This window comes from Bos taurus, chromosome 16 (assembly GCF_002263795.3).
Source record: "Bos taurus isolate L1 Dominette 01449 registration number 42190680 breed Hereford chromosome 16, ARS-UCD2.0, whole genome shotgun sequence".
In the NCBI taxonomy this organism is placed as follows: domain Eukaryota; kingdom Metazoa; phylum Chordata; class Mammalia; order Artiodactyla; family Bovidae; genus Bos; species Bos taurus.
In genome coordinates this window covers 37608346-37636125 of record NC_037343.1, presented here as the reverse complement: position 1 = coordinate 37636125, position 27780 = coordinate 37608346, and the positions used below count along the sequence as shown (strand labels likewise).

The following is a 27780-nucleotide window of genomic DNA, read 5'->3' as shown; positions in this document are numbered from 1 at the left end:
AAAGTTTTCCCCTCTGTTTTTGGCTAATCTGTAAAAACTGATTGAAAGCAAAATAATTCTGTTGAGATGTTTACAGTTACCTTGCCTTGGTAACTTCTTGGCTTATCTTTCTGGGTAAGTAGAAGATGATGGCTAAAAAGCATTCCTCATAAAAGTATACACAAAATTTTTCTTGTAGAATAAGCTGAAAAATAATATGAAAAGTTACTGTGATCTGAATAAATATTAAAAGCAAAGAGGAAGTTGGTTACAGCTTGATATTTTGCCATGTGAAGAACCAATATTTATTTATAAACTCATGAAAACTTTTCATTTATCTGAGAACTACTAAATAGGCTCTAAAATCATTCCTATGTAGTCATACTGTATTTTTTTCCCTTTTTTTTCTCTTTCATTGCTCACAAGTCATTAAATTTGAGTATAAGCAGGTTTCTTTTCTTTTTCTCAAATGTTCATGTTTTTTGCTTGATAACTTTCTTTAGTTCCTCCTTTGCATTCCACTTACAAGCCTTAGAAGCAGTGGCAATCATGTGTAATAAAGAAAGAGAATATCTTCTGATGTTCCAGGATCAAGTAAAAGGAGAAAATGTACTTTTTATATTAAAGAGAAATTAAAATATACTAGAGAACAGTGCCTTCCAACTTATAGTCTATAAAATGCTTCAAAATATCTACAGGTGTTCAGAATACCCAACAACTGTTTCACATCTTTTTATTTAATTATTTAATGGCACTGTTATTTTCAGTTCTTTTTCATTTAAATTGTAGGCTAAATAAGCTTATATAGTTGAGCCTATGGGGGAAAAATGTTCCAAATTCCAAGTAACTGATTTCAATATGAATTTTTTTAATAGAACCATTTTGTAAATTTTAAAATTGTTTCTATTTTATAAAGTCCCCAAAATGGCCCTTTTATCCATCACATCCCAGAAAAACAACCCATTTATTAAATGTATTAGTCAGGAGGACAAGATTATGATTATTAATAAACAACTCTAAGCTCTCAGTAGCTTGAAATAGAAAAAAGTTACTTTTGCTCATGTTTATATCTAGTATAAGGAAGTTGAAAGTGGTGGTCCATGTTAGTTAGCATCAGTCAAGGACCCAAGTTGACAGAGCCTCCAGGTCACCATGGTACCATAGAAGGGAGAACAGAGAAAATGGAAAATTGCAAACTTAAAGGCTTCCATTTTGAGGTAAAAATGTCATTTTTGTTCACATTTTCATTGATAAAGTAAATCACATAGCCATGTAGAACTTTAAGGGGATGGGCAAATGCTTGAAAGGATTATAACTGGAACACTGGTGGACAAGTAACCTAATGATCCTGAAAGACACTTTTAAATTTTCCTGAATGTTAGCTGGGTTTCCAGGATTACCAGAATCTCTTGAAAGTACATCCTGTGACATTATTGCAAATATTAGCATATGTAGCATACCTAGCAACTACAGTAGCAGAAAGCACATAGAATAAAAGCTAGAATTCTGGAGCCAGACTATATGACTTTGAGTGTTAGTTTCATCAGTTACTAGCTATGTGATATTGTACAAATCACTTAACCCATATGTCAGTTTTCTCATCTCCAGTATGTAGATAATAATGGTACATATTAATAGGGAAGGTTAAATGATATAGTATGGTGAATATTAGCAATATTATATGTGAAATTACGTAAAAATACATAGAATACAAATAATTGATATCCATAAGTGGGTCTTTATTGATGTTTGTTTTTCAGGCTTATACCATCAAGAGAATGTAATCCTTTTGTATTGAAAAATTGATTACATCATTCTTTCATAAATATTTCCTTAAATTTACTTTAATACATAAATGTTATTTAAACTTTTATTGAGAAGCAGTATAATGTGGTTAAAACCATGGGCTTTGGAGCCAGAGTGCCTGGGCCAAGTGCTGTATAAGTATTCCCTACTGTTTCTGTTATCATTGACTAGAATTTGTAATTCTGAAGATAATTTATTATACAGGGCTGTAAATATTAACAGCTCAAGTATTCCGCCTTGCTAAACGACCCCAGAATGCCATGTATTCTTAATTTTTTATACAGTTTTTCTATTTTCCTCTATTGTCCTTGGCTGTCAGTTCTCATTTCTTCTGTACCAACAGCAATTCCATGGCAGCAATTTTCCTTTCCTCTAATGATATATTGCTAATCTCCTTTGGTCTTGGAAACCAACAACTAAACTTACTTGAAATTTATATTTTGTTAAAACTGAATTCCAAATGAGTGCCCAAATGTTTCTCTTCCTAGTAACATTTATTGCATGGACTTTGTAACATTTCTTTTGACTGTGAAGAACCTGTTTTGCTTGATTGTGCTCTTTGCTGTGTTCAAAGAAATTATATGTAGTGTAGACAAAATGATTTCCTGATAAGTGATTAATAAAATGGTCATTTTTACATTTGTTAATGTATATATGTGTGAAAAATTAAATCATTAACTTATAATATAATAAAATAAACTTCTCAATTGAGTTTTCAAGATTTTTGGCCACTACTACTATGTATAAAGCAGAGAAGGCAATGGCATCCCACTCCAGTACTCTTGCCTGGAAAATGCCATGGATGGAGGAACCTGGTAGGCTGCAGTCCATGGGGTTGCTAAGAGTCGGACACTACTGAGCGACTTCACTTTCACTTTTCACTTTCATGCATTGGAGAAGGAAATGGCAACCCACTCCAGTATTCTTGCCTGGAGAATCCCAGGGACAGAGGAGCCTAGTGGGCTGCCCTCTATGGGGTCACGCAGAGTCGGACACGACTGATGCGACTTAGCAGCAGCAGCAGCAGCCCTATGTATAAATAGAAGTTGGCATTATAGAGAGCACAGATTTTAAAAGCAGAAGAAATAATTCATCTTGAGCAGTGCCTTTCAAATATCTTTTATCCCAGAATATAGTATCATATTTTACATTGCAACCCAGTACCCACGTGCATGTATGTATATGTTTGTATGTATATATGTGTGTATATTAATATACATTATGTTTTGCAATAAATATTACACATTTTGTTTAATATGTAATTTTTAAATATTAATGAAGCAGTATTTACCAATTCTATGTGCAATGCAGTATATTTTATATTTTTTATTCTTTTTAAATTTTACTTATGACTTAATCATTGATTTTATGTCCTCTGATTGATTCGATGTTCAGTTAGACAACTGAACTAGGGAAAGTGATCAGACTTCTTTCCCTTCAAATCTTCAGAAATATCAGTCTCTTTTAGATTTTTAATGTGTTAATTAAAAGTCAACACGTTAGTAAATAATCTACATTGTTCTAGGGTACTCCTTGGCTGGCACTTGGAATGATTCCATGGAATTGGAATTTTTTTGGAAAGAGGAAAAAACCTTCTGTAAATCAAGTATTTGAAGAACTTGAGTTACATTTTCTTCACTGTAGTTATCAAGAAGGAATTAAAGAGCATTTAGTATATAATATAATATGACTGGTCAGTTTGCTTTCTTCATTAAAAGTAAATTCTTTATTCGGTATATGTTCAAGTTGACAAATGACTGAATTTAACATTATATATAGAAATTACTTAATTTTTTAAAGAGGTAAAATGCAAAAGCACTTTTGTAAAGCTATACATCTGGTAGAACTTTTCAGAAGTGATTTTTAAAGGATGCTGTTTCAACTGGAAATGCTATAAGATTTTAAGTAGGTTTATTATTATTTGGGGACCCCATAACTGAAAAATCTTCATATACTTAATAATAGATTATTTTAACTAGAGAATAATGAATCATGAATCTTTCAGGCTCTAATAAAGCTGCACTATATGAACATTTAATCCCTTTCCTTTGGATCCTGAAACATTTAACTAGTACATTGCGACCCCTGCTGTTGTGAGAATTGCTGAATAACTGGGAAAAAATATCTACTTGTGGAAGGTTTTGTGATTTGAATAACTATTACAGGTTAAGGAGAAATTGTGCTATAGGTCAGCTCTTTTACCATGTGAGGCTCTTAATAAAACCAAAATTTTTATTAGTACTGTTTTATCACATGAGTATTTTATTTAGAAATTTTGAATTTAGCTTTTTCCTTGACATCAGGGACATATAAACGGATTGATAAGGAATTTTAGAAATTATCATTTAAATTGTTATTTGTTGATTTATCCTGAAATCAATTTGCTTGGATAGTTTTGATCTTTTCCTAGGCATAGAGAAAGAAGGCATTATCTCGCAAAATATTTCAAAACTTTTATTTGGGTCCTTGGAAAACCTAGTATCCAAAGATTGTAAAAATTTATATCTAAGTTCCTTTATTTTATTTTCCTAAATACCACCAAAATTATTCACTTATTTGACTTTTTGATATCTTAAGATTTCATAAGGATCTTAAATTTATCTCCGCTTTAGTTCAGTATCAATTTATAATCTTTTCAGCTCTATTAATCCCTGTACTTGACGTAGTTTCTTATGCTCAGTAACTTTATATTACCATGTGGGAGACCTATCATAGCCAATGGTTTCATCAATTGTAATTATATGCAAATTGAATTAGACCTACAAAGTTTAGCTTTACTTATACAATTGTTAGACAGTTTGTTCAAGTTTCTTATGATATTGAGTTAACTTTTATAAAGTGTTTAAAGATTTTTGGCTCATCTAGGAATCATATCATTAAAAGAAGAATTCCCTTGTCATAAGTCCTTAAACCATTTGACATTGATACGTCTCAAGAGAACTTCCTTATGTCATAATATCCTGGGTTGGGAAATGGCAAGGAAATTCCTTGTCATAGTGTATTCTTCAGTTCCCTAGAGAATGCACTCATAGTGTTTCAGAAGTAACTTGAAAAGCTAAATTTTAATAGCTTTTTGTCAGATGCACCAGGCAAATAATGTTTTTGTACCTCCTGAGAGATGCCATAGTTTTGCTGCTTCATACACTGAGTACTGTTTAATGTGCTTGGGGATGATGTTAGCATAGAAGCAAGCATAAAAATACAACTAAAATGTATTCTTTAGAAGAGCCTAGTTGTCGTGACATTGCTTTGTGCATAAAGCTTAAATATCACAGAAGCAGTGTATTACAGAGTGCATGCTTAATGATTTCATTAAGAAACTGCCACAGTTCACTGATGAATTCTTTGGGACAGTTTTGAGTTTATTTACACTGTTTTTCCCCTTTTGTGAATGACATTGATGTGTATTTTAATATGAGTAGTGTTCTTCATTTTCGTGTCAGCCTTTCAGTTTTTAACTTGATTTTCAAAGGCAATTAAACTCAATGGAATAAACCTTACAAAATATACAGGTCTTATGTTATAAACATGAATTTTTGCATGTGTTAAAATAAAAATAGAATAAGCACAACCAACCTAATGATTAGGCAGATTAGGTAGCTACCTGTAAATTACAGGCAGTCGCCACTTTCCACACTTTCTCTGCTACTTTGTAAGTTCCCTGTTATTAGGAGATTGCTGGAATTCAATGGTTAGAGCATCAAATTTCAAACTTTTGGTCTCAGGACATTTTTATACTCTTAAAAATAATTAAGGACCCCCACTATTTTTGGTTTATGTGGAGTTATGTTTATGGATATTTATTATATTCAAAAATAAAACAAAATGTTACATATTTATTTTAAAATAACCTGCTATATGTTAACGTAAATATTTTTATGAAAAATAACCCTTTTCCAGAAATTACTGAGAGGGGTGGACATAGTTTTACTTTTGCAAAACTCTTTACAGTCAGAAAACATCTGGCTCTCATATCTCCCTCAATAATATATTGTGAAATCATGTCATGTATGTCATATATATTATGTCATGTAGCCTTTTATGAAATAATGAGAGTAAAAAAGTGAAAATAATATATTAATAGTTATATAAAATGGTGTGACATTGTGGATCCCCTTTAGTTAGTAAAGTTGCTTAGTCCTGTCCGACTCTTTGCTACCCTGTGGACTGTAGCCTACCAGGCTTCTCCGTCCATGGGATTCTCCAGGCAGGAATACTGGAGTGGGTTACTATTTCCTTCTCCAGGGGATCTTCCTGACTCAAGGATCGAATCCGGGTCTCCCGCATTGGAGGCAGACACTTCAACCTCTGAGCCACCAGGGAAGCCCGTGGATCCCCTTTGGGGATCCTCAAAACATAGTTTGAAAACCAGTGAATTAGAGCATTCTTTTAAAGCTTTTAATTCCTATTAAATGCAAGCACTCCTCATAGTAACAGTATGTCAGGAGTCTCAAACTAGCAGGTTAAATCTAGCTGGAAGACATGTTTGATTTTGCCAAGATACATTTTCTTAATCTTATATTTGGATTTCTAGGCAAGACCCAAGCACTCCCTATTCCCATAGGATACTCTTGATTTTCTCTTACACTTGAGTTCAGTTCAGTCGCTCAGTTGTGTCCGACTCTTTGCGACCCCATGAATTGCAGCACACCAGGCCTCCCTGTCCACCACCAAATCCTGGAGTTCACTCAGACTCATGTCCATCAAGTCAGTGATGCCATCCAGCCATCTCATCCTTTGTCGTCCCCTTCTCCTCCTGCCCCCAATCCCTCCCAGCATCAGAGTCTTTTCCAATGAGTCAACTCTTCACATGAGGTGGCCAAACGATTGGAGTTTCAGCTTTAGCATCAGTCCTTCCAAAGAACACCCAGGGCTGATCTCCTTTAGAATGGACTGGTTGGATCTCCTTGCAGTTCAAGGGACTCTCAAGAGTCTTCTCCAACACCACAGTTCAAAACCATCAATTCTTTGGCACTCAGCTTTCTTCACAGTCCAACTTTCATATCCACACATGACCACTGGAAAAACCATAGCCTTGACTAGGTGGACCTTTGTTGGCCAAGTAATGTCTCTGCTTTTGAATATGCTATCTAGGTTGGTCATAACTTTCCTTCCAAAGAGTAACATCTTTTAATTTCATGGCTGCAGTCACCATCTGCAGTGATTTTGGAGCCCCCCAAAATAAAGTCTGACACTGTTTCCACTGTTTCCCCATCTATTTTCCATGAAGTGATAGGACCGGATGCCATAATCTTCGTTTTCTGAATGTTGAGCTTTAAGCCAACTTTTTCACTCTCCTCTTTCATTTTCATCAAGAGGCTTTTGAGTTCCTCTTCACTTTCTGCCATAAGGGTGGTGTCATCTGCATATCTGAGGTTATTGATATTTCCCCTGGCAATCTTGATTCCAGCTTGTGCTGCTTCTAACCTTGCTCTTTGAATATCTAAGTGTTCATCCACTCACATCTTGGTAAGAAATTTTTACCAATTTCTTTGGTGCTTTGTGAAGGTTTGGAGATATGTGTCACAGTATAAGAAGATGAAAACAGAAGACCCTAGCTCTGAGGGACAGCCGCATAAAGATAATCTAGATAATCTAGCATCTAGATAATCAATACTAGACCTTTAATGCTGCCCAGCAGTTATACTGTTTGCTTTGTCTAGTCATTCTCCCATTCTTTTAGGTGAGAATTTCATTCCTCTACCTTCTTCTAAATCCAGCACCTTATCCTCATCTCATTACATTCTTTTGCTTCCTGTTTGACTGAGAAAGTAGAAGCGCAGAAGAGAATTTCTGTGAGTTTCTATTGCCACACTTACCCTCCTGCCTGCATCTGTGTCTATACTTTGCTTCTCTCCCATTATTATGAATTTGCCCCTACTCTTACCATAAGCCATACTCCCTCCCTATTCTGTTCTCTCTCCTACTCAAGATTCTTGCTCCAGAAGTTCTCCTCTGTCCCACATTATTAACTTTCCCTCTCTATTACATCATTCCCATCAAATACAATTATGCTATCATTTCATCCATCTTAATAATGATTCTTCTTGACTCCACTCTTTTACCTTTTAGCTGTCATCCCATTTCTTTTCTTTCCTTTTGATTTCTTTAAAGTTGAGAGTCGTGAATCTATGCTAATTTGCTGAAACTAATTTTATTGGTTATGGCAGAAAAATTAGGATTCCTAGATTCAGTAGCACTTTGTCATGCCTGTTTCACAATTACACATGAATCATTTCAAAATGAATCCAAATGTTAGACCATATTCTCTTCAGTTGAAGATAAAATAGTTTCTAGGGTGTTGTAAATGGGTATAAATTTTTCTGCATTATGTGAGTAGACCCAGAATGGTTTTAAGAGTAAGAATAGCACCTGATTCATCTTGATCTGGATTAATTAGGTAATCTGGGTTTCAGGGCATTTTCCAAGGCTGTAGAAAGATTTTATCAGCATGTAGGGAGTCAGACCAGGTCAAAAGTTAAGTGATAAATGTTTGATTTCTTCCGGTTGAAGCAAGTCTGATTTTCCTTATTGTTGGAGATCACCAGAGTAGATACTGTTAAACTCTAAAATTTGATCACTTAAAAATTAAGGGTTATTTTCTTTGACCATTCTGTCATATGTCCTTAAGATAAAATTTAAAAAGTTAAATTCTAAACACTCCTGAAATTCCCTCATAAAGTTAAATTAACTATTTATTATATATGAATATGACTTAATTTATAAAGCATCATAAAATGAAGAAATAAGCTTGTCTTTATAAACAGATTAATATTTTATAAATAACCTTTTCTGACATGTTTATAAAGAGCAAAATGGTCAGAAGGTTTTCCAATAGGAACTATTTTTCATTTTTTAAATACTAAGTTGCCTTTATGATGATTTCTTTAAGAAACTTAAAGTTGTTTTTTTATAACTTTATTTGGCCTGTTTATTACACAACAGTTATGGAATTTCACACATCTATTTCAGTACGTAGCTCCTCATAGACTACTACACTCTTTCTCAATTTTAATAGGCCTCATTTATCCTGTAAATAAACCTACATTTTCTTACCTGATCAAGTGAGCAAACAATAGGGGTCAGATGTGGCAAACACTTTAACAAAAAGCACATGTCTGGCTGTCAGGGTGAAGTAGAGTCATATCAAGATTGCTTGAAGTTATTAATGGCAGTAAAATTTATGCTTCCTCCTGTTTTCCCAATTAAATCAAGAAGCCTTTTTTCTTAAGATTCCTCTATCACCAGCTGGTTCCAATACTCCGTGTGTGAATATTGCCTGGGGTGTCTCCAATTCTAGGTGGTAAAAGCTGACCAAAGCACATAACTGAATGATGTGAGTCTATAGGCTTGAAAGCAGCCATTGTTAAAGGCTTTATTTTGGGCCTTATCATTTGTACTACAAGTATACATATTTTGTAGTGTATTATAAATAAATTGTAGTATCCTCTGGATAAAAGAATACTGCAGACAAGGTAAAATTGAAACGTTGAAAATATTTTAAAAATAAACCACATGGCAAAAAGTACAGTTGTACATACTAAAAAGAAAGGGCTTCCCTAATGACTCAGCTGGCAAAGAATCTGCCTGCAATGCAGAAGACCCAGGGGATGTGGGTTTTGATCCCTGGGATGGGAAGATCCCCTGGAGGAGGAAATGGCAAACCACTCCAGTATTCTTGCCTAAAAAATCCTATGGACAGAGGAGCCTGGCAAGTTATAAAAGGTCTCAGAGTTGGGCATGACTGAGTGACTAAGCACAGCACAGCACATAGTAAAAAAGAGTGGAAGTATGTCAAAAGTGCTGAATTTTGGAGTACTTATTTCATGAATATGTCTTAATGTGACAGAACTATTAAGCTTAATGGTAGATTTACAATTTAAGTTTTGTTACAATTTTTAAATTAAGTAATTGGGCACAAAAATCATCCATAAACCATTGTATCACAAAACTATTTTTACACTTGTTTTTGTACTGATCATTGTAACCTATAAATTCTGTTATCCCTCCCCAACTCATGGTTAAAAACTCTTGGCTTTTATCTATTAATATCAAATCTCTGTTAGAAATGACTGCATAAATCCATTCTAGAAGAGAAGACTATCCAGTAGAGTTGCAATCTTAAAAATTGGTCTCTCCAAATTCAAGTTTTAACTAACGCTATCTATCTAGTCATGCTGGTTATGTATCTGCAGTATGTGCTCTAATTAAGTTAAACAAAAAATGATATGGAAACATGTACAAAATAACATCTAATATCCTTGCAATATATTTTTTAGTGTATTTCAATATAGTCAATACATATGTTCAATAATTGTTGCAGTTATCTTTTAAGTGGTGATTTTCCCTGTGACATTTTTCACTATATTTGGTAGAGCATTAAGGGCTCCAGCTCTACCGTAAATTTAAAGGCACTTATGAATTTTGAAGTATGCTGTATTCACATAGACTTACCAGGGTAATTCATCACCTTAATGCTGCTCTATTCTAATAAAGGGGTGTTCATATTCCCACTTGTCTTATCTTTTCATGGACCTTTTGTGACTTCAAAGGCAGCTTTCTGCTTTGAACGAAGACATGGAGTGCAGAAGCAAATGAGAATCTGGCTAATAATGTGGCCCATAACTTGTGTTCTCACTCTGTTTTTACAAAGTGTTGGGCTGGGTCTACTGCAGAAGCGGAAATTTGGCTTTGAGTTCTGGTGTTCAGAACTCATGTTTCTGCTTGACTGAACTGTGAATGGAAAATCCCAAGTGTCTTACAAAATTAGTAGCTAAATGGTGTTTTTACTAATCACTTGAGATGAAAAAAACTGAAGACATTTTAAAATTCAAAATCCATCAGCATGCGTTTGCCCTTTAATTGGCAGAAAATCAGTCGTGAGCACAACCCAGAGTGGACTTTTTTCCTCCTTCAGCTGCTCCAGCTGAACTACAGCTGCAAATTTCTTTAAAAAGAAAAAAAAAATCTTGAATGTACATTATAAGTGCAGTAATTCCCACAAAATCAGTTGCTGGAGTTAATGACCAGTTTGTTAAGGCATTAAGTGCCCTCAGCTGGGAATGACCAATTTTGAGGCGAATGGCTGCACAACTGCTAAGATAATTCAGTAACGCTTTCAAATAATGATCCAGCTAATTAACGGTGAATTCCTGTGGAAATCCTATCGAAGTACTTATGACCTCTGCATTTAATAGCCAGTGAGTTCATCATGATTCATGTTTATTACCATAAATACCAAAGGAATCATAATGACTAGGCCTTTTTTTTTTTTTCATCCTGTGCTTATTACTTGAACAGATCTGACTAAGCCACCTCTAGTCGTTAAGGACCTTAGTTCCCAAAATATTCAATCTTTTCACTGCTCTGCTCAAAATTCACAGCGCCTTTGGTGCTATGCCAGCATAGCAACTATTGGCAGACTGTTTTAACTTGGGATACCATTAGGGAATAATTGATGTCTGTAAGTCTTAAAGGAACCCTTTTGAAATGTCTGCCATTTGTAGGATGTGGAGAAATCATACTTGGTTAGCTAGAGTTTATGATTCTTAATCATGAGTTCTTATGGGAAAATTGTAACTCCCAGTCCCAGATTCCCTTAGGATATGCAAGAATTTGGGGGGATTTGTTTTTTAAGAACACATTTTTTCTACCAGTGAGTGAAGAAGACTATTAAGGATAAGCCTTAATTTTACTTGGACCATTTAATCTCTCTTAATGGCTGTTTATTGCTATGTGATCTTTAAATTTGTTTTTAAGTAATAGTTAATAATACACGTTGGCTGCCAGAAAGCCTCTACTTTCTGCGTGCAGCTGTGTTTGAAGAGAGGAATTCGGGTTATTTCCAGACACCTTCTCCCTCCAGGTATTCACTTTTTTCCTCCAATGCCTTCTGCTGTAGCTGTCAGATATCTGCTAGATGCCATTAAGGTATAGGCTGTGTTTTTATGAGGCAATCAATCATTTGTATAGTCATTTATGATTCAATGAGTAAGATACCTGTGGTTCATATACTATAATCTTCCTATCTTGCAATTCTTTAGGGGAGATTGGAAATACGTGATTTGTAACAACAAAAGAAGAGTTAGAACCATCAAGGTAATATATAGGTAACAAGACCATTTATAAAATATTTGCATCATTTTTTAATAAAAGGACAAGTGTCATTTTATATCTTTTTTCATTTCCTAAATAAATACAAAATGAGAAGAAAATCAATTTTATAGTTATTTGCAAATCAATTGATTGAATTCTAGGGAACCTTTACCCAGATAAAATCTAGAAGACATATCAGCAAATTGGGTATATAGATCTCTGGGTACAATATTGTAGTCCCTTACATCTGTCATCACCCCCTTTCACACTTTCCTCAAGGGAAAAAAAAATATATCTCTGGTGTAGTGCTGGTTGTATTTCAGTTTCTATTGTTTAGTTGTGCTCAGCTGAAACAAATGGGAAACTCCTATACATTTTATTTGCCTGGTGCATGCTACTTAAAGATAAGTGAAGTAATATAGTTAATTGTGAGGTTTGTCTTTTGTGTTTTCAGACTTTCTCTCTCTGTATCCTTTCATCTTATAGCCCATCACCTCCACAGCTGTTCCGTACTCTAGGAGTGAAATTAAGTTCTGTTACACGACAGAAGGAAGAGAGGTTCACAGTTTGTTTGTGGTAGTGGTGGTGGAAGAACACATACTGGTGACAGTTATCCCTTTGATCATTTTCTTTTCCCAGTTTTTTTTTCTGATTAAGGGGTTTATAACCCTGTGAGAACGAGAGGCTGATGAAGGGTTCAGATGAAGCCGATAGGGGTCACTGAATGGAGCCTTGAGACGAAAGATGACTCTCCTAAGACCGTACTTTGGGTATAACAGAGCTTTATAGGAAAGTGACTGGGAGCAAGTGGCTCAGCTGCAGGGGCAGCAGAATATACCTGTGAACCCTGTATAGCCATCTCAGAGCAATCTTGGCTGCTTCTTAAACCTGTATTATCTCTAAACTACAGTCAAATCTTGAGGATAGAAAACCACAAAGACATCATATATATTAGGAAAACGTGATATGGCAGAAACCAACACAATATTGTAATTATCCTTCAATTAAAAATAAATTTAAAAAGAAAATGCAAGAATAGTGTTCTATTGATAAAAACATTATTTTCAACATAATAATAGTAAGTAATAACATTTATTGAATCATTTTATTGTGTATCAGACTCAGTACTAATTGTTTTACCAGGATTCTCTCACCTAATCCTTGCATACCAACTCTTTGAGATAGATATAATTGTTATTCCAGTTTCACAGATGAAGAAACTGAAGCGCAGAAAATAACACTCAGAAGGCCATTTTCCCTAGTAAGTGGCAGAGCCAGAAATTGAACCTAAGCAGTCAGCCTCTAGGGCCTGGGCTTTGAACCACAGCGTTATACTGCCTCTATTTACCACTTTATTCAGCTTTTAAGCGTTCAGCACCTTGTTTTTCTCATAAAATCAAGCTCTGCTTGATAGCCGTTCTTGTCCAATTCAGTGAGAATGAGTTTCAGAATGGCTATAGATCTAGTCTCCCATACTGCTCAGGAGACAATGTAATTTGTCCCTGTCAGGATCTTTCACCCATTGGAACCTGTTGCATCTGGATACAAGTACTCTGATAAATAACTGATTGCTTTTCTGCATTTCATCTCCCTTCTTCCCCTTTTCTATCATCTTCTTACTTTTTTTTCCCCAAGACCCCCAGATCCTATAGAGTCCCTTCTTAACTGCATTTCCTTTCTGTACTGTGCCTCTAAGGAATAATGATAATAATTCCTGTTTGTTAGGTTTTATTTCACCCTTTCTGCTATTTCCTGGGAAGGCCTACTTAGTAGAGAGTACATGCACACAGGCTTTATAGTCAGACCTAGGTTTGAATCTCAGATTCATAGCTGTTTCCTTTTGAAGGATTCATAACCTTAATGAATGTCATTCCATTCAGTTCAGTCGCTCAGTTGTGTCCGACTCTTTGTAACCCCATGAATCGAAGCACACCAGGCCTCACTGTCTATCACCAATTCCCGGAGTTCACTCAGACTCATGTCTATCGAGTCAGTGATGCCATCCCGCCATCTCATCATCTGTCGTCCCCTTCTCCTCCTGACCCCAATCCCTCCTAGCATCAGAGTCTTTTCCAATGAGTCAAGTCTTCACATGAGGTGGCCAAAGTACTGGAGTTTCAGCTTTAGTATCATTCCTTCCAAAGAAATCCCAGGGCTGATCTCCTTCAGAATGGACTAGTTTGATCTCCTTGCAGTCCAAGGGACTCTCAAGAGTCTTCTCCAACACCACAGTTCAAAAGCATCAATTCTTTGGTGCTCAGCCTTCTTCATAGTCCAACTCTCACATCCATACATGACCACAGGAAAAACCATAGCCTTGACTAGACGAACCTTTGTTGGCAAAGGAATGTCTCTGCTTTTGAATATGCTGTCTAGGTTGGTCATAACTTTCCTTCCAAGGAGTAAGCGTCTTGTAATTTCATGGCTGCAGTTGCCATCTGCAGTGATTTTGGAACCCCCAAAAATAAAGTCTGACACTGTTTCCACTGTTTCCCCATCTATTTTCCATGAAGTGATGGGACCAAATGCCATAATCTTCATTTTCTGAATGTTGAGTTTTAAGCCAACTTTTTCACTCTCCTCTTTCACCTTCATCAAGAGACTTTTTAGTTCCTCTTCACTTCCTGCCATGAGGGTGGTATCATCTGCATATCTGAAGTTACTGATATTTCTCCCCAGCGATCTTGATTCCAGCTTGTGCTTCTTCCAGCCCAGCGTTTCTCATGATGTACTCTGCATATAAGTTAAATAAGCAGGGTGACAATATACAGCCTTGACGTACTCCTTTTCCTATTTGGAACCAGTCTGTTGTTCCATGTCCAGTTCTAAAAATCAAAGATAATACCTACCTCTTCAGTTTTAAGGGTTAAATGAGAAAATACATGCTTAACATACAATAGGAACTATCAAGTTTGCTTAATTTTGTCTTCCCCTCTCTCAAAGAATTGTAGTTATGTAAACATTGGCTGTCCACCAATCTTTTGGTATAGCCTTGTATCCGTTAAATTTCTATTCCCTTCAGTCCTTTCGTTTTAGCACATTTTGGGATTATGATAATAATTTTAGGTAAAGATTATGGGAAATTAGGGATATATTCAGAGACTTTTTTAAATAGAAGATCACAGATAAAGAAGAATTAGGTATAGGAGAACTCAAGGAGCTTTCACCTTTCTCTGTCCCATGAATATGGGGAGAGGAGAAAGAAAAAACAAGCACAGAAGAACAGAGTTAGAACAAGTTGCACAATGAATCATCCCACTTTTTGAAACTAGAGGGTTTTGCTGTGTTAAAAAAGAAAGTAATGTATTATTAAGCTATTGTATCTGCGATGTTTCTGGCATATGTTATTCATCTACTTTTTAAAAATGACTGTAATTTTAGGACTGTAGACTTTCTATTATGTCACATACCCTTTCTCCTGAGTTGTCCTTTGTAAGTGATAAAGATATAGGTACACAATCACATATAATACATATACACACATATATATGTTCACACATATAATTTGCTCTAGAAAACCTTCCTTGTTATCCTCTTTATGGGGCACAGATCTCTTAAAGGTGAATCTTTGTTTCCTTTCACCTTTCATGAATGGATGTACCACGAGAACACTGCAGTTTAGTATCTTTTAACTAATACCAGCAGTAGACAAACTCTTCTCAAACAGAATAGCATCCTATTTCATTCTTAGTGCTACTCTGAATTTTAATGTTTGATGATTTACTTTGATATTAAAAAGTCTTTTATTTTGGATATTGAGTTCTTTGTTTCTTTTACCATTTATTTACTATGGCTTCCCTGGTGGCTCAGAGGGTAAAGCGTCTGCCTGCAGTGCAGGAGACCTGGATTCGATCCCCAGGTCAGGAAGATCCCCTGGAGAAGGAAATGGCAACCCACTCCAGTATAATGCCGCCGATGGAGGAGCCTGCTAGGCTACAGTCCATGGGATTACAAAGAGTCACACACATGACTGAGCAACTTCACTTCTCCATATTTCATTCTTAGTGCCATTCTGAATTTTAATGTTGATGATTTACTTTGATGTTAAAAAATATTTTGGATATTGATTCCTCTGTTTCTTTTACCATTTATTTAGTAAGTTGTGTGATGTAGAATCCTACTTATCAGTGAATCCATTACATAAAGAAAATACCTTCAAATAATATTTTGTAAAAACTAAGTAGGACTAGAACCTACCCACAGCTGAACAGCATGCAGAAAGAAACTGGAATAGCAAGGAAAGAGATTGTGCCTTCAGAATATTGAGTTTACTGTTGGAACTTCCTTAAAAAGATTTTTAAATATCTCAGCCCCAGAAGAAAAGCTAAGTACTGTAAAGTATATATACTCTGACCAAAACTCTAAAAGATACTTTTCCTCTCTAGAGAAGAAAGTTGGAATTTTTCATTTTTAATCTGCATATCATGCAAACCCAAGTCTTTTCTGTTTAGATTTCTTTCATCCCAAGAGCAGAATAATGAAGTTGGGAATACCCAGTTAGTCTCTACTTTTCTCTTTCTTGGAGTTATTTCACAATTTTTTAATTATATTTTCCTCCAAATGTAGGTTCTGCATATATTATATTCCAAGTGGTTGAGTATAGTGAATTCATAGTTTTTAGTTAAGATGAAAGTGTTTACCTAGTATGTATTCATCTGACAAACATATACTATATTTTACTGTTTTTGTTTTATGCCAAGAAGTTATTTTTACATTGATATTGAGAGTCCCTGGAAATAGGCTCTAGCCAAACCATTTAAAAAGATGCAAAAGTCTTGAGTTTTTAAAATTCTGTTTTAAAAATGTGCTTTACCCTATCGTATGTCAGCATATGTCAGTCTTTTATACCTGCTAATAATATCTCTTGAAAGACCATTTCACCTTATGATACAAAACTATTTGAGAGATATTGTAATATACCTTTGGTGTATATAACTTGACCTCTGGTGAAGATTTTTGAGTCAGAGAGACCTGTGCTTAAAGCCCTGCTCAGCTGCTTAACATGGCTGTGTAGGAAGTATTTTTCTCTGTTAGGTTCCCCATCTGACACATAAAGATAACAAAACTGATTTGATTGTTTTGAAGATTCACATTGTTCTTTCTTAGCATGTGATATATTTTTGTCTAACATAGTAAGCTCCAGGAAAACAAGATTGTACAGAGAGGCTCACTATATTTCTTAAATTTACCTGTAAAAGACCCTTGGAAATTTTACTTAAAACACTTCTGTATTCCATCTGAAGATCTTGTAAAACCAGTGACGTCTTTGTGCTTATTTTTTCAGTTTTAGCCTCTGATTTTTTAAACGTAACATTGTGTTTTTTTCCAGCTTTATTGAGATCTAATTAATGTAACAATTGTAAGTTTAAGGTGATAACTTGATATATATATATATATTGTAAAATATGTTAAGTTTAGATATAAGGTTAGTTAACTATACCACTGTAAGGTAAGTTAAGGTTAGTTACCACATTTATCACCTCACACAATACTTTTTTTCTGGTTGTGAGAACTTTTAAGATATATTCTCTTAGTAACTTTCAAATATACAATACAGTATTGTTAACTATAACAGCTTCTCTGGTGGCTCAGACGGTAAAGAATCTGCTGCAGTACAAAAGACCCAGGTTCAATCCTTGGGTTGGGAAGGTCCCCTGGAGAAGGGCATTGCAACCCAGTCTAGTATTCTTGCCTAGAGAATTGTTAACTATAGTCACCTTGCTTCTTAAATATTAAAAGTAGAATCAATCAGCAGATATCTTTTGACAAAATTCCATATACAAAGCCTGTAAGAATACCAAAGTTTTTGTCCTCTAAGAATTGCTTACCACCTTACAAAGATATATCTAATATCTGAAAAATTCAGTAAGAATATAAATTAGTATTATTAAAAAAACACAAAGTATTTTAGTAATTTTGTACTATAGTAGACATAGGAATAAAGGTGCTGAAATTATCTTCCTTGTTAAAGTATATTTAAAATTTTCTTGATATGTTAATTAAATTTATGTACATACTTGATTTTTTTTAAATTCCAAATATCTCCCAAGATTTACTTATAGCCAAAAATTTTTTTAAAAGAATATTATTTTTTGGATAAAACTTTTAGCAAAACAACTTTTCTAGCTCAAGTTTTGAAACTGACTTTGAGATCATATAAAGATCCTCAAAATATGGTATATGAAAGCATGTAGAAGGATTAAATGACATATTCAAGTTCCATTTTATTTTTCAAATCTATGATATATCATTCACTTTCCTTTTTTCAGTTTCAAGGTGTATAAAATGAGAATAATCTTACCTTGAAGTTCTAAGACAATCCTTAGACTATGCTTGTTAGTCTATATTATACCCTTTAGCAATTTATAGTCATGTATTTTTTTTTCTGTTCCATCTATCAATGTTTTATTTATTCATTTTAATATAAATTTATTTATTTTAATTGGAGGCTAATTACTTTACAGTATTGTATTGAATAGTCATATATTTTTTAATGTTGCAAATACTGTTCTACTTTTTGTCATTTACGTTCTTTTTCAAGTTTCTGATTCATAGAAATTAAATAAACTGTTTTGTTTACTATATTTATTGTACATTATCACTGAAATGTGTTAATTATATATTTTGATAAAACAGGAGGGATGGGGAGGCCAGTGGCCAAATCTACATTTTAGTGGGCTGCTGCGAACAATTAATTCTTCAGTTTGTGATTAACTTTTTTCAAAAATATACCTTGTAAAATACTGCGGTTTCTTGGAACTTAGTGATATTTCACAGTTGGTGTACTCCAGACTTTGGAATTGAAATCAGTCCACTTCAGTCGCTCAGTCGTATCCAACTCCTTGCAGCCCCTCCTTGCAGCACTCAGGCTTCCCTGTCCATCACCAACTCCTGGAGCTTGCTCAACTAACTTTTGGCTGTGCTAGGTCTTCTGGCTGGGCAGGCTTTTCTCTAGTTTTGGCAAGCAGGGAAATTGAAATAGGAAGCTCAAAATTTTCATGTTTTTCTAAATTAGAAAAATCTCATATTTTCTAAATTAGAATTTGTATAAGGATTTTTATTGATTCTGTAGTTTAAAAGTTTTAATGCATTAATTTGAGTTTGTTATACAAAAAATTATTTGTGGTCATTGCATGCAAGGCATAGCATAATATAAAATCTCACCATATTCATGATGTCTTATTTCCAGGCAATGAAAACTACAAGCAAATCGCAATGTGTGTTCTTTACCACATAAGCATGGATGACCGCTTTAAATCAATGTTTGCGTATACTGACTGCATACCACAGGTGAGTGGTGTAAGTGTTTTTTTAAAACACATTTTAAAAATGTGTTTTTTGCTTTCTTCTCTTGATTTTTCAAATAGCTTTTTTCTTTAAAAATTCCCTCCTAAAAATAATATAAATTTGTTATATACAGTCTGAAAGTACAGACAGTATAAAAATGAAAATAACTTTCTAGTTTATCCCATAAAAACTGATGTAAATAAACATATGTAAGCAAATGAAATACTGTGGAATAAAAATCATGGTATATAAAAGCTTAATCATATCTCTATTTTTTCCTTAGTTTTAATTCCTAAAAGTAGAATTACTAAGTCAAAAGGTGTTTTGTGTATTTGATACAATATGGCCAAATTACCTTCCAAGAAGACATGAGTTGATTTCTCCCAACTATCATTTCACTTTTAACAACACTAGATACTGTCATTTCTCTAAAAATGGAATGTCTGGGGTTTTTTTATTTGCATTCTGTGAATATTGGTGAGGTTGAACACTTTTCACATTTTTATTGATATTATATTATAAATCTTTTATTTCTATTGATAATTTTTCCATTGGCATGTCAATATTTTGGGACTAATACATAAGATCTATATATATAATAACTTTTAACTCCTCGTCATATTACAGACATTTCCCAACTTTGTCATTTGCCCTTTAATTTTGTTTGTGGTTGACTGTTTTAAATGCTTTGCATGCTCTGATGAAAAAAATGCATCAAAATACTTTTACTTTCTTTTATAGCACTCTTCTCAAGAAAAATTTTTGCTATAACTCAGTTGTTTGGTATATTTCATATGTTAGGTTTATTTGTCTTTAAAGAGTTTAGTGATTTTCTTTCATGGACTGTAAGTGTTGAGATTCATTGTTGTTGGTGGTCGCTAAGTCATCTCTGACTCTTTGCAACCCCATGGACTGTAGTCTGCTAGGCTCCTCTGTCCATGAGATTTCCAGACAAGAATACTCAAGTGGGTTGCCATTTTCTTCTCCAGGAGATATTCTCGACTCAGGGTCGAACAAATGTGTCCTGCATTGGCAGGCGGATTATTTACCACTGAACCACATACGTGTGTGATTTTACTCTTAGAGAATTTACATTCAAAGTCACTATTGTGCCATTAAATTTTATTAAACTGAGCTCTACTAATTTGATTACTAACTGATGATCAGAATACTAGTTGGGCTGATTTTTAATATTATTTTTTATAATATGGCTTTCTAAAGTAGAGAAACAGGGATTCCCTGGTGGGTCAGTGGTAAAGAATCTGCCTGCCAATGTAACAGACATGGGTACAATCCCTGATCCAGGAAGATCCCACATGCCTTGGAGCAACTAAGCCCTTGTGCCACAACTGTTGAGCCTGTCTCTAGAGTCTGGGAAGCACACTACTGAGCGAGCTCGTGTTCTGTAACTACTGAAGCTCATGCACTCTAGAGCCTGTGCTCCACAGGAGAAGCCACCCCAAGGAGAAGCCTGCACACCACAACTAGAGAGTAACCCCCAGTGCCCACAACTAGAGAAAATACCATGCAGCAACAAAGACCCAGCACAGCCAACATAAATAAATAAATAAAAGGAAACTTGTAGGATGTATAATATACAATAAAAATATAACACTTTTAAAAGATACTTTAGAAGAATATGAATAGTAAATTATGCTTATTAAAGTAATCTTCTTAAGCCTCCTACTAGGTAATTCCTTATTAGCCTAATGTAAGTTATTAAATGTGTATTATTTTGACAAATGATTAATATGTAGTAAAAAATAAGACCATAACTTTTATTTTTATTAATTCTTATTAATCCTTCTATTCATCCCAAATTAATAAAACAGTTCTAAAAATTGAATTTGCTATTCCAAAATTTTAATACTTTATCCACATGTAATTAAAAAGCTGATAAACTCTCAAGGATAACTTCTTAGGCTTTTAAATCAGGGGATAAACTAATTATGCTTGTTTACAGAAAGTAGACATCCTTCAAATATACTGCATATTTTATCTAACATGGCAAGGCTTCTTATAGAGATAACACATGTCAGACTATAGCTGATGCAAAGTGTAATCAAACTCTTGGTCAAACAAGTTTTCAATAAAAGAGTAGCCATGTCAAAGGGAGATTACAAGTGATTTACTACAGTCTCACTCCATATGTTCCAAAGGTTTTCCTTCACAATTTCAAAGGGTATTCTTTTCCAAACCCATTTAGTGTCAGAACTTCATTGACTACAAGGTACAAATTGGAAAGCAGTGACAAAAAAAATAATAGTTTTGTCCAAATTGGTTGTTTTTATCCAGATTAGATTTTAGAGAGAATGACATTAAATAAAAGAAATGTAAACTAAAAAGACATGGAAAACTTATTTTGTTAAATGTTTAATTCAGAGTTACCTTTCTCTCTATACCATAGAGTTTATAATCTCAAACATAACATATAAAACTATTTTCAATAAATAATCAGAAATAAAAGTCTGTTTAGATTTCTTTTGAGACATTAATATTATTGTAGTTGAAGACTTGGAGGAAAATTGTCCCATACCTTTTCAAGAGCAATATTCATGCATATTTCCTTGCCAGATAATTTTCTAACATCAAACATTTCTGCAGAGGGATTTTCAGAACATTTATGATGTGTATTTCATGAACAGAATCTTCAAAAATTCATTCAGTGGTCATTGTTTGGGGGTTTTAATTTATTATATTCTGTTTTTAAAAGCTCAACCCCAGTAATAATAGTGAAGGTATGTCTTCAAATTATTATGTTGTAGACATCCTGAAATGTTTTAGTATGAAGCCATAGTTTGAGAAAGTAAATGATATTCTAGAATATGTTTGTTCCTAAAGTGCTATCCAGGCTATAGCTTGTACTTTATAAGGCTCAACTTTGACATATTAGGGAAAAATTGACATGGTTTAATTGCCACCCAGTGCCAATTATGAAAGTACACTGTAAAATAAAAGAAAGAAAATTTGGTATTAGGTTGAAATTTCCAAGCTTCCTTCAGAAATTAAAAAGATACTCTTTTCAGAAATATTGACTACTCAATGTTTATAATACTAGCAGAGCTTTAAACTCATTTGTGACAGCAACTGATTAACCTTCTTCTTAAATAAAACTATATATCTGGGTTTTGGAATATGTTAGAATTAATGTAATACTTTGTTCACTTTGAAATTATGCACATTAATTTTTGTGTAGTAAATATCGTGAAGAATTACAAATGAATTTTTCAAATGACAAGCCTAAAATAACTTCGAAAGTAGGAATGTTGCATACTCAGTTGCTCAGTCATGTCCAACTCTTTGCAACCCCATGGACTGTAGCCTGCCAGGCTCCTCGGTCCATGGGATTCTCCAGGCAGAATACTGGAGTGGGTTGCCATTTCCCTCTGAGGGATCTTCCCAACCCACGAATCAGACCCACAGATCGAACCTGCATCCCCTGCATTGGCAGGCGGATTCTTTACCGCTGAATCACGTAGGAAGCCTGAGAGTAGGAAAGCGGTGATTAAATTGTCATTCATATTCATTTAAGCAATCAAAAAGAATAGGTGATATGGTCATATTCTTTAATTACATTAGCTATATATGTAAAGAAACTTTATAAACTGTGAAATACTGTACTAAAACAAGATGCCATTAGTAAATAGTTCTCACTATTTTGGAACCACTCAAAGTCCAATTTAAATAAGTGTTTACACTTAAGAAACCTATACTATACTGTTTAAATTTTCTTCAGAATTTTAGTAGTCCAAATAAACAATGTCTTAACACTGCTCATAGAATAGCATTTCATAAACTAGATTAACCTAAAGAGGTTGTATAGGTACTTTGGGGAAAAATTATTCTATTGATTCTTAAAGAGGTGGACTTTGGTGGAACTAGATTGAGATGCTCTATAATTAGAGTTCACTTTTGTAAATTATTTAACATTCAGAGTAGGTGTTATAAATTCATCACGCCTCATAATCTCTTCCACTATTATGTTGCTTTTCTTCTTTTGTATTTTATTACCTCTAATTATCCAATATATTCTAATTTTTTCCTCTTCCAGTATTCTATAAAATTTGGGGGTCAGGGCAAGTCTTTCTTCATATGTGATCTTAATGGTCTCAGTGGGTGAATTGTTTCAGGTGAGCATACTTGGGGATAACCAGGAGTTAATGGTTGTATTCTAATAATAGTTAAGAGTACACATTAACAGTTCATTGTTATTTAGACCTCTGAGATGCATGTTTTGTTTAAATAGGTGCAAATGCCATCCAGATGCTTATAAAAGGTATTTATTGGTAATAGAATGGCCAAAGTACATGTTTAGGTAATGATGTCATGGTGTTATTTAATATTTTACCCTAGAACAGTGTGCAAGAATCTTCATAGTAATCCACATGTTTTCCACCACAGTTGTCCTATTTGGCCCCTCTTTGATCTACATGCCTCTTTTTAGCTGAATGCTGGTAAACGTCCTTTCTGACAGCCCCCTTTGCTCCTGCCTGCCATTATCTGCTGAAGTTCAGAAACCAGAGCATCACTTCAAACAGCAGAGTTAGGGAGTAGCCAGTCAGAAGAGATTCCTGAGGCATGCAAAGTTCTGCCATAATCATTCAAAGATGTTTGGGTAGGGGGGTGGTGGTGGTAGAGGTGTATGTGAATATAGCGAGCTGTGGGGGTTGGCCTCTGGTCACTGGTAAATAAGTGAAGTCAGGTGCCAGAGAGTCTAGACACAGTGATTTCAGTCCTGGGTCTTTGGTATCTGATACTCAATATGGGACTTGTCTGATTGAACACTATTGCCTCTTCATTGCAAAGACTGAACCCCTTTTAGTGCCTTCCTGTTAAATTAGTAAAAGATGACAATGGACATAGTTAGAACAAATCTAGTTTTAATATTTCCTAGTTGTTAGCAATTACACTTACTTTTGAAGTGCTGTAACAATCAAATTAAAGACAATGTTGCACATGGAGTTTGAACTAAATTAATATTTTAAAATGTGAGTGCTCTAATTAAAATTTAAGTGTCTCTCTTACTCTGAAAAACTAATTCTATATCATGATATGTTTTTTTAACATTTAGTCTTGATTTGGGGATGTGGGGATTTGGATAAGGTTTTAAACCATCATTATTTTTTAAAAAGCTAGCTCCTAAAAAAATAAAAAATAAAAAGCTAGCTCCTGAATATTTCATCACAAAACTTAACATGGAAATTACAAAAACAAGGCAAAACAAAACCCCTCAGCTTCTAACAAATCACCGATAATGCCATTTTTAAGGCCAAGTTTCATACTACAAGATTAATTTCAAATAAATAACAACATAGTTTGCCTTGTTTAAGCATTACCTTAATGTAACAAACAGACTTTTGTTATTTTTAAAAAGCTTCTTGTATCAGAAGTTTGAAAGGAATCTATATGTAGTAGGTTTTTAATTATAGTATGAAAAACATACTGTATATATTTACAGTACTGTCATCTACATTTTTATTAATTTATAATTTTAATTGATAGTTAATACATAGGTACCAAAATCTGTTAAATGTATATCCAGTAATTTAAGGTTGTTTTATCTATGCCATAGATTTTTGTTGTTGTTGTTCTGCAACATTATTAAGTGTTAGTGATTAAAGATTCCACTAGCAGCAACATTTGTGTTAAAGAGGTGCTCTGTGAGAAAAGGCATAATACATACAAACCATTTACCAGCTATAGTGTTTTTGTAGTTCACAGCAAATAAATGAATTTTACACACACAAACACATACACACACACACATACATACATACATACATACATACCTACATATATGGGCTTCCCCAGTGGCTTAGCTGTGAAGAATTCACCTGCAGTGCAAGAGACAAGGGTTTGATCCCTAGGTCGGGAAGATCCCCAGAGGAGAGCATGGCAACCCACGCTAATATTCTGGCCTGGTGGATCCCATGGACTGAGGAGCCTGGCGGGCTCCATAGTGTCACAAAGAGTGGGAGAAGTCTGTAGGGTCACAAAGAGTGGGAGAAGACTGAAGTGACAGCACACATGCACGTACACACATGTATATATACCGTTTTGTTAGAATGATATCAGAGTGTTTTTTGGAGCAGCTGTAAGTGGATTTGTGTTTTTAATTCATTGCTAGTATATAAAAGTAAGATTAATTTTTACAGACACATGATATGTTGACCATGTATCCTTTTTGAAACTTAGAAGTTATTTGGAACTAACATAGAAAATAACCACAAGATTTAACAGAATAAGGTCTAACCCATCAACAAAGACATGTTGATCTTAAAGATATTGCCTCGAGATAAAACATAAGAAAATTTTAGGTTATAAATTTTAGGATTAACTTCCATATATTGTTAGCAGTTTGACTAAGAGAAAAATATCTTTATATAATATGCATTAAGTTAATTTACTATTTACCAATAATAGTAGACTGGCTTCTCAAAAGTCTGGCATAAGATTTGTCATTTCTCCTTTATTATATGGCAATGACCTTTTATCATGACAAATGTAGATATGGCTAAATGGCATAAGTAGCCTATCCTTTCCTTCCTCTTTTTCTGTCTGTTGCTTCCCAGACCCATCTTTCTTTCTCTTATTAAGTAGAGTTCTTTCCTTATTTTATATACATTCCCGGATGATTGGGTCAGACCTTGCAGGTTCAGTTATCAACCATAAATGACAATTCCTAAAATCATATGTTCAGTCTGAACATGTCTTCTAAAATTGTGTTTATAACTTTTATTGACTATCAGCACTAAACTGTCACATAGGCAGCTTAAATTCAGCATATCCAAAAGCTAAAATTACTGGCTTCCCTTTGAGGTTTTCTCCTATTCTAATTTCTGTCTTTGGGTAAGCATTGGCACCATCATTCATGTCGTTCAGGGTATAAACCTGGGAGTCATCTTTGTTTCTTCTTCTCCCTTAATGCCAACATCCAGTCAGTTATTAAATCCTGTTTGATTGTCTTTACTAAATATATCTGAGCTGTCCTTTTTATCTCTATCCCCACTACTCTACCTTATCCGAGCAGCCATCACCATACCTGGACTTTTCTGCTAGCCCTTTAGATGGTCTTAGCACATCACCCCACTCCACTACTCTTGCCTGGAAAATCCCATGGACGGAGGACCCTGGTAGGCTGCAGACCATGGGGTCGCTAAGAGTCGGACACGACCAAGTGACTTCACTTTCACTTTTCACTTTCATGCATTGGAAAAGGAAACGGCAACCCACTCCAGTGTTCTTGCCTGGAGAATCCCAGGGACGGGGGAGCCTGGTGGGAGGCTGTCTATGGGGTCACACAGAGTCAGACACAACTGAAGCGACTTAGCAGCAGCAGCAGCACATTTTCTTACACTATTTCAATCTGTTTTCTACATTGGTCATATCTTCTTGAAACATAAATCTTATTCTGACACTTTCCTTATTTGGAAGCCTTTAACATCTTCCCATTTTCCTTAGGATGAAGCCCCAAATCCTTAACATGTACTTCAAGACCTGGCATTTTCTGGCTTTTACCTTCTTTTATCACCGTTTCCCTCATTCCAACCATGTTTGCTTTCTTTCAGTTTTTCAGAAGAATGACATTTTTTCCTGCCTTATAACCTTTGCACAAGCTGTTTTCTTTGCTCAGAGTGTTCTACTTCCCCATGATATTTTAAATCCTTAAAAGCAAAGCCTTTATCTAATATTTCATTTACATTCTCCACTGTACTTGAAAGCATATATTTAATACTGAGCATCTAATAGGTCACTAAGGTATTCAGTAGTAAAAAAAGCCTACTCTATGTTGAAAATGTAATTGTATTATTTCCAACATACAATCTATGATAACATACTGTGATTAAACATTGTCTGTGTTTTTCATGTGTTCAGGGGTGTTTTGAATGAAATATGTCTTGTGCTTCTTGCTAGTTAATGAAGATGCTCTTTGAGTGTTCAGATGAACGGATTGACTTGGAACTCATTTCTTTCTGCATTAATCTTGCTGCTAACAAAAGGAATGTACAGCTTATCTGTGAAGGTTAGTGCCTTTGAGCTTCATGGATAATCTTTATCATATGCCAATGGCAAATGATAAAAAATAGATAATAAAGAATTAAGAATTAAAGTAAATAAGTGAATTACATCTTTCTATAATTTAAAAAATTATAGCTCAAATCCTTAAATGTCAGACTCATAAATATTCTTACATTGTGAGCAGACTTACTCTCTAGTAACATTTTATAAACTGTTTTGTCAGTTACCCTTAATTGCAATTTGATTTTTAAAAATATTTTCTAGGTGAAACAAAACTTTTTATTTGTAAAGCAGTCTGTTACAGTGTAAGATGTTGCAGTACAAATGTATTTGCTATTTGTTTCTGTAGTATCTTCGTAAAGTGATTTGTCATGCATTTTGGTATTTCAGAGTTTGGTCAGTAGTTTTTACTTATTTGAGAAGTATACATGTAAATTATCAAAAAGTACAAATGAGCAAATAGGAAAAAATAAAAAAAAGTATTTCCACTATCCAGAGATAGTCAAAGATGAAACTGGTACAATGCTTCTGCATATTGTAAATTAAAATGGGATTCTGTATATTTGGTGACATGTTTTTTAAAGTTAATAATAT

General features: G+C 34.4%; 1 protein-coding gene across 4 annotated transcripts in view; it reads left to right on the top strand.

Moving 5' to 3' along the window:
* Nucleotides 1-27780, top strand: part of KIFAP3 (kinesin associated protein 3) — a 153474-nt gene that overhangs the window by 69476 nt on the left and 56218 nt on the right. For all 4 annotated transcript variants that reach the window (NM_001035329.2, XM_059875386.1, XM_010813216.3 and 1 more), the window contains 2 exon segments: nucleotides 19070-19170; nucleotides 27082-27190. In NM_001035329.2, coding sequence (NP_001030406.1) covers nucleotides 19070-19170; nucleotides 27082-27190 — 210 coding nt within the window.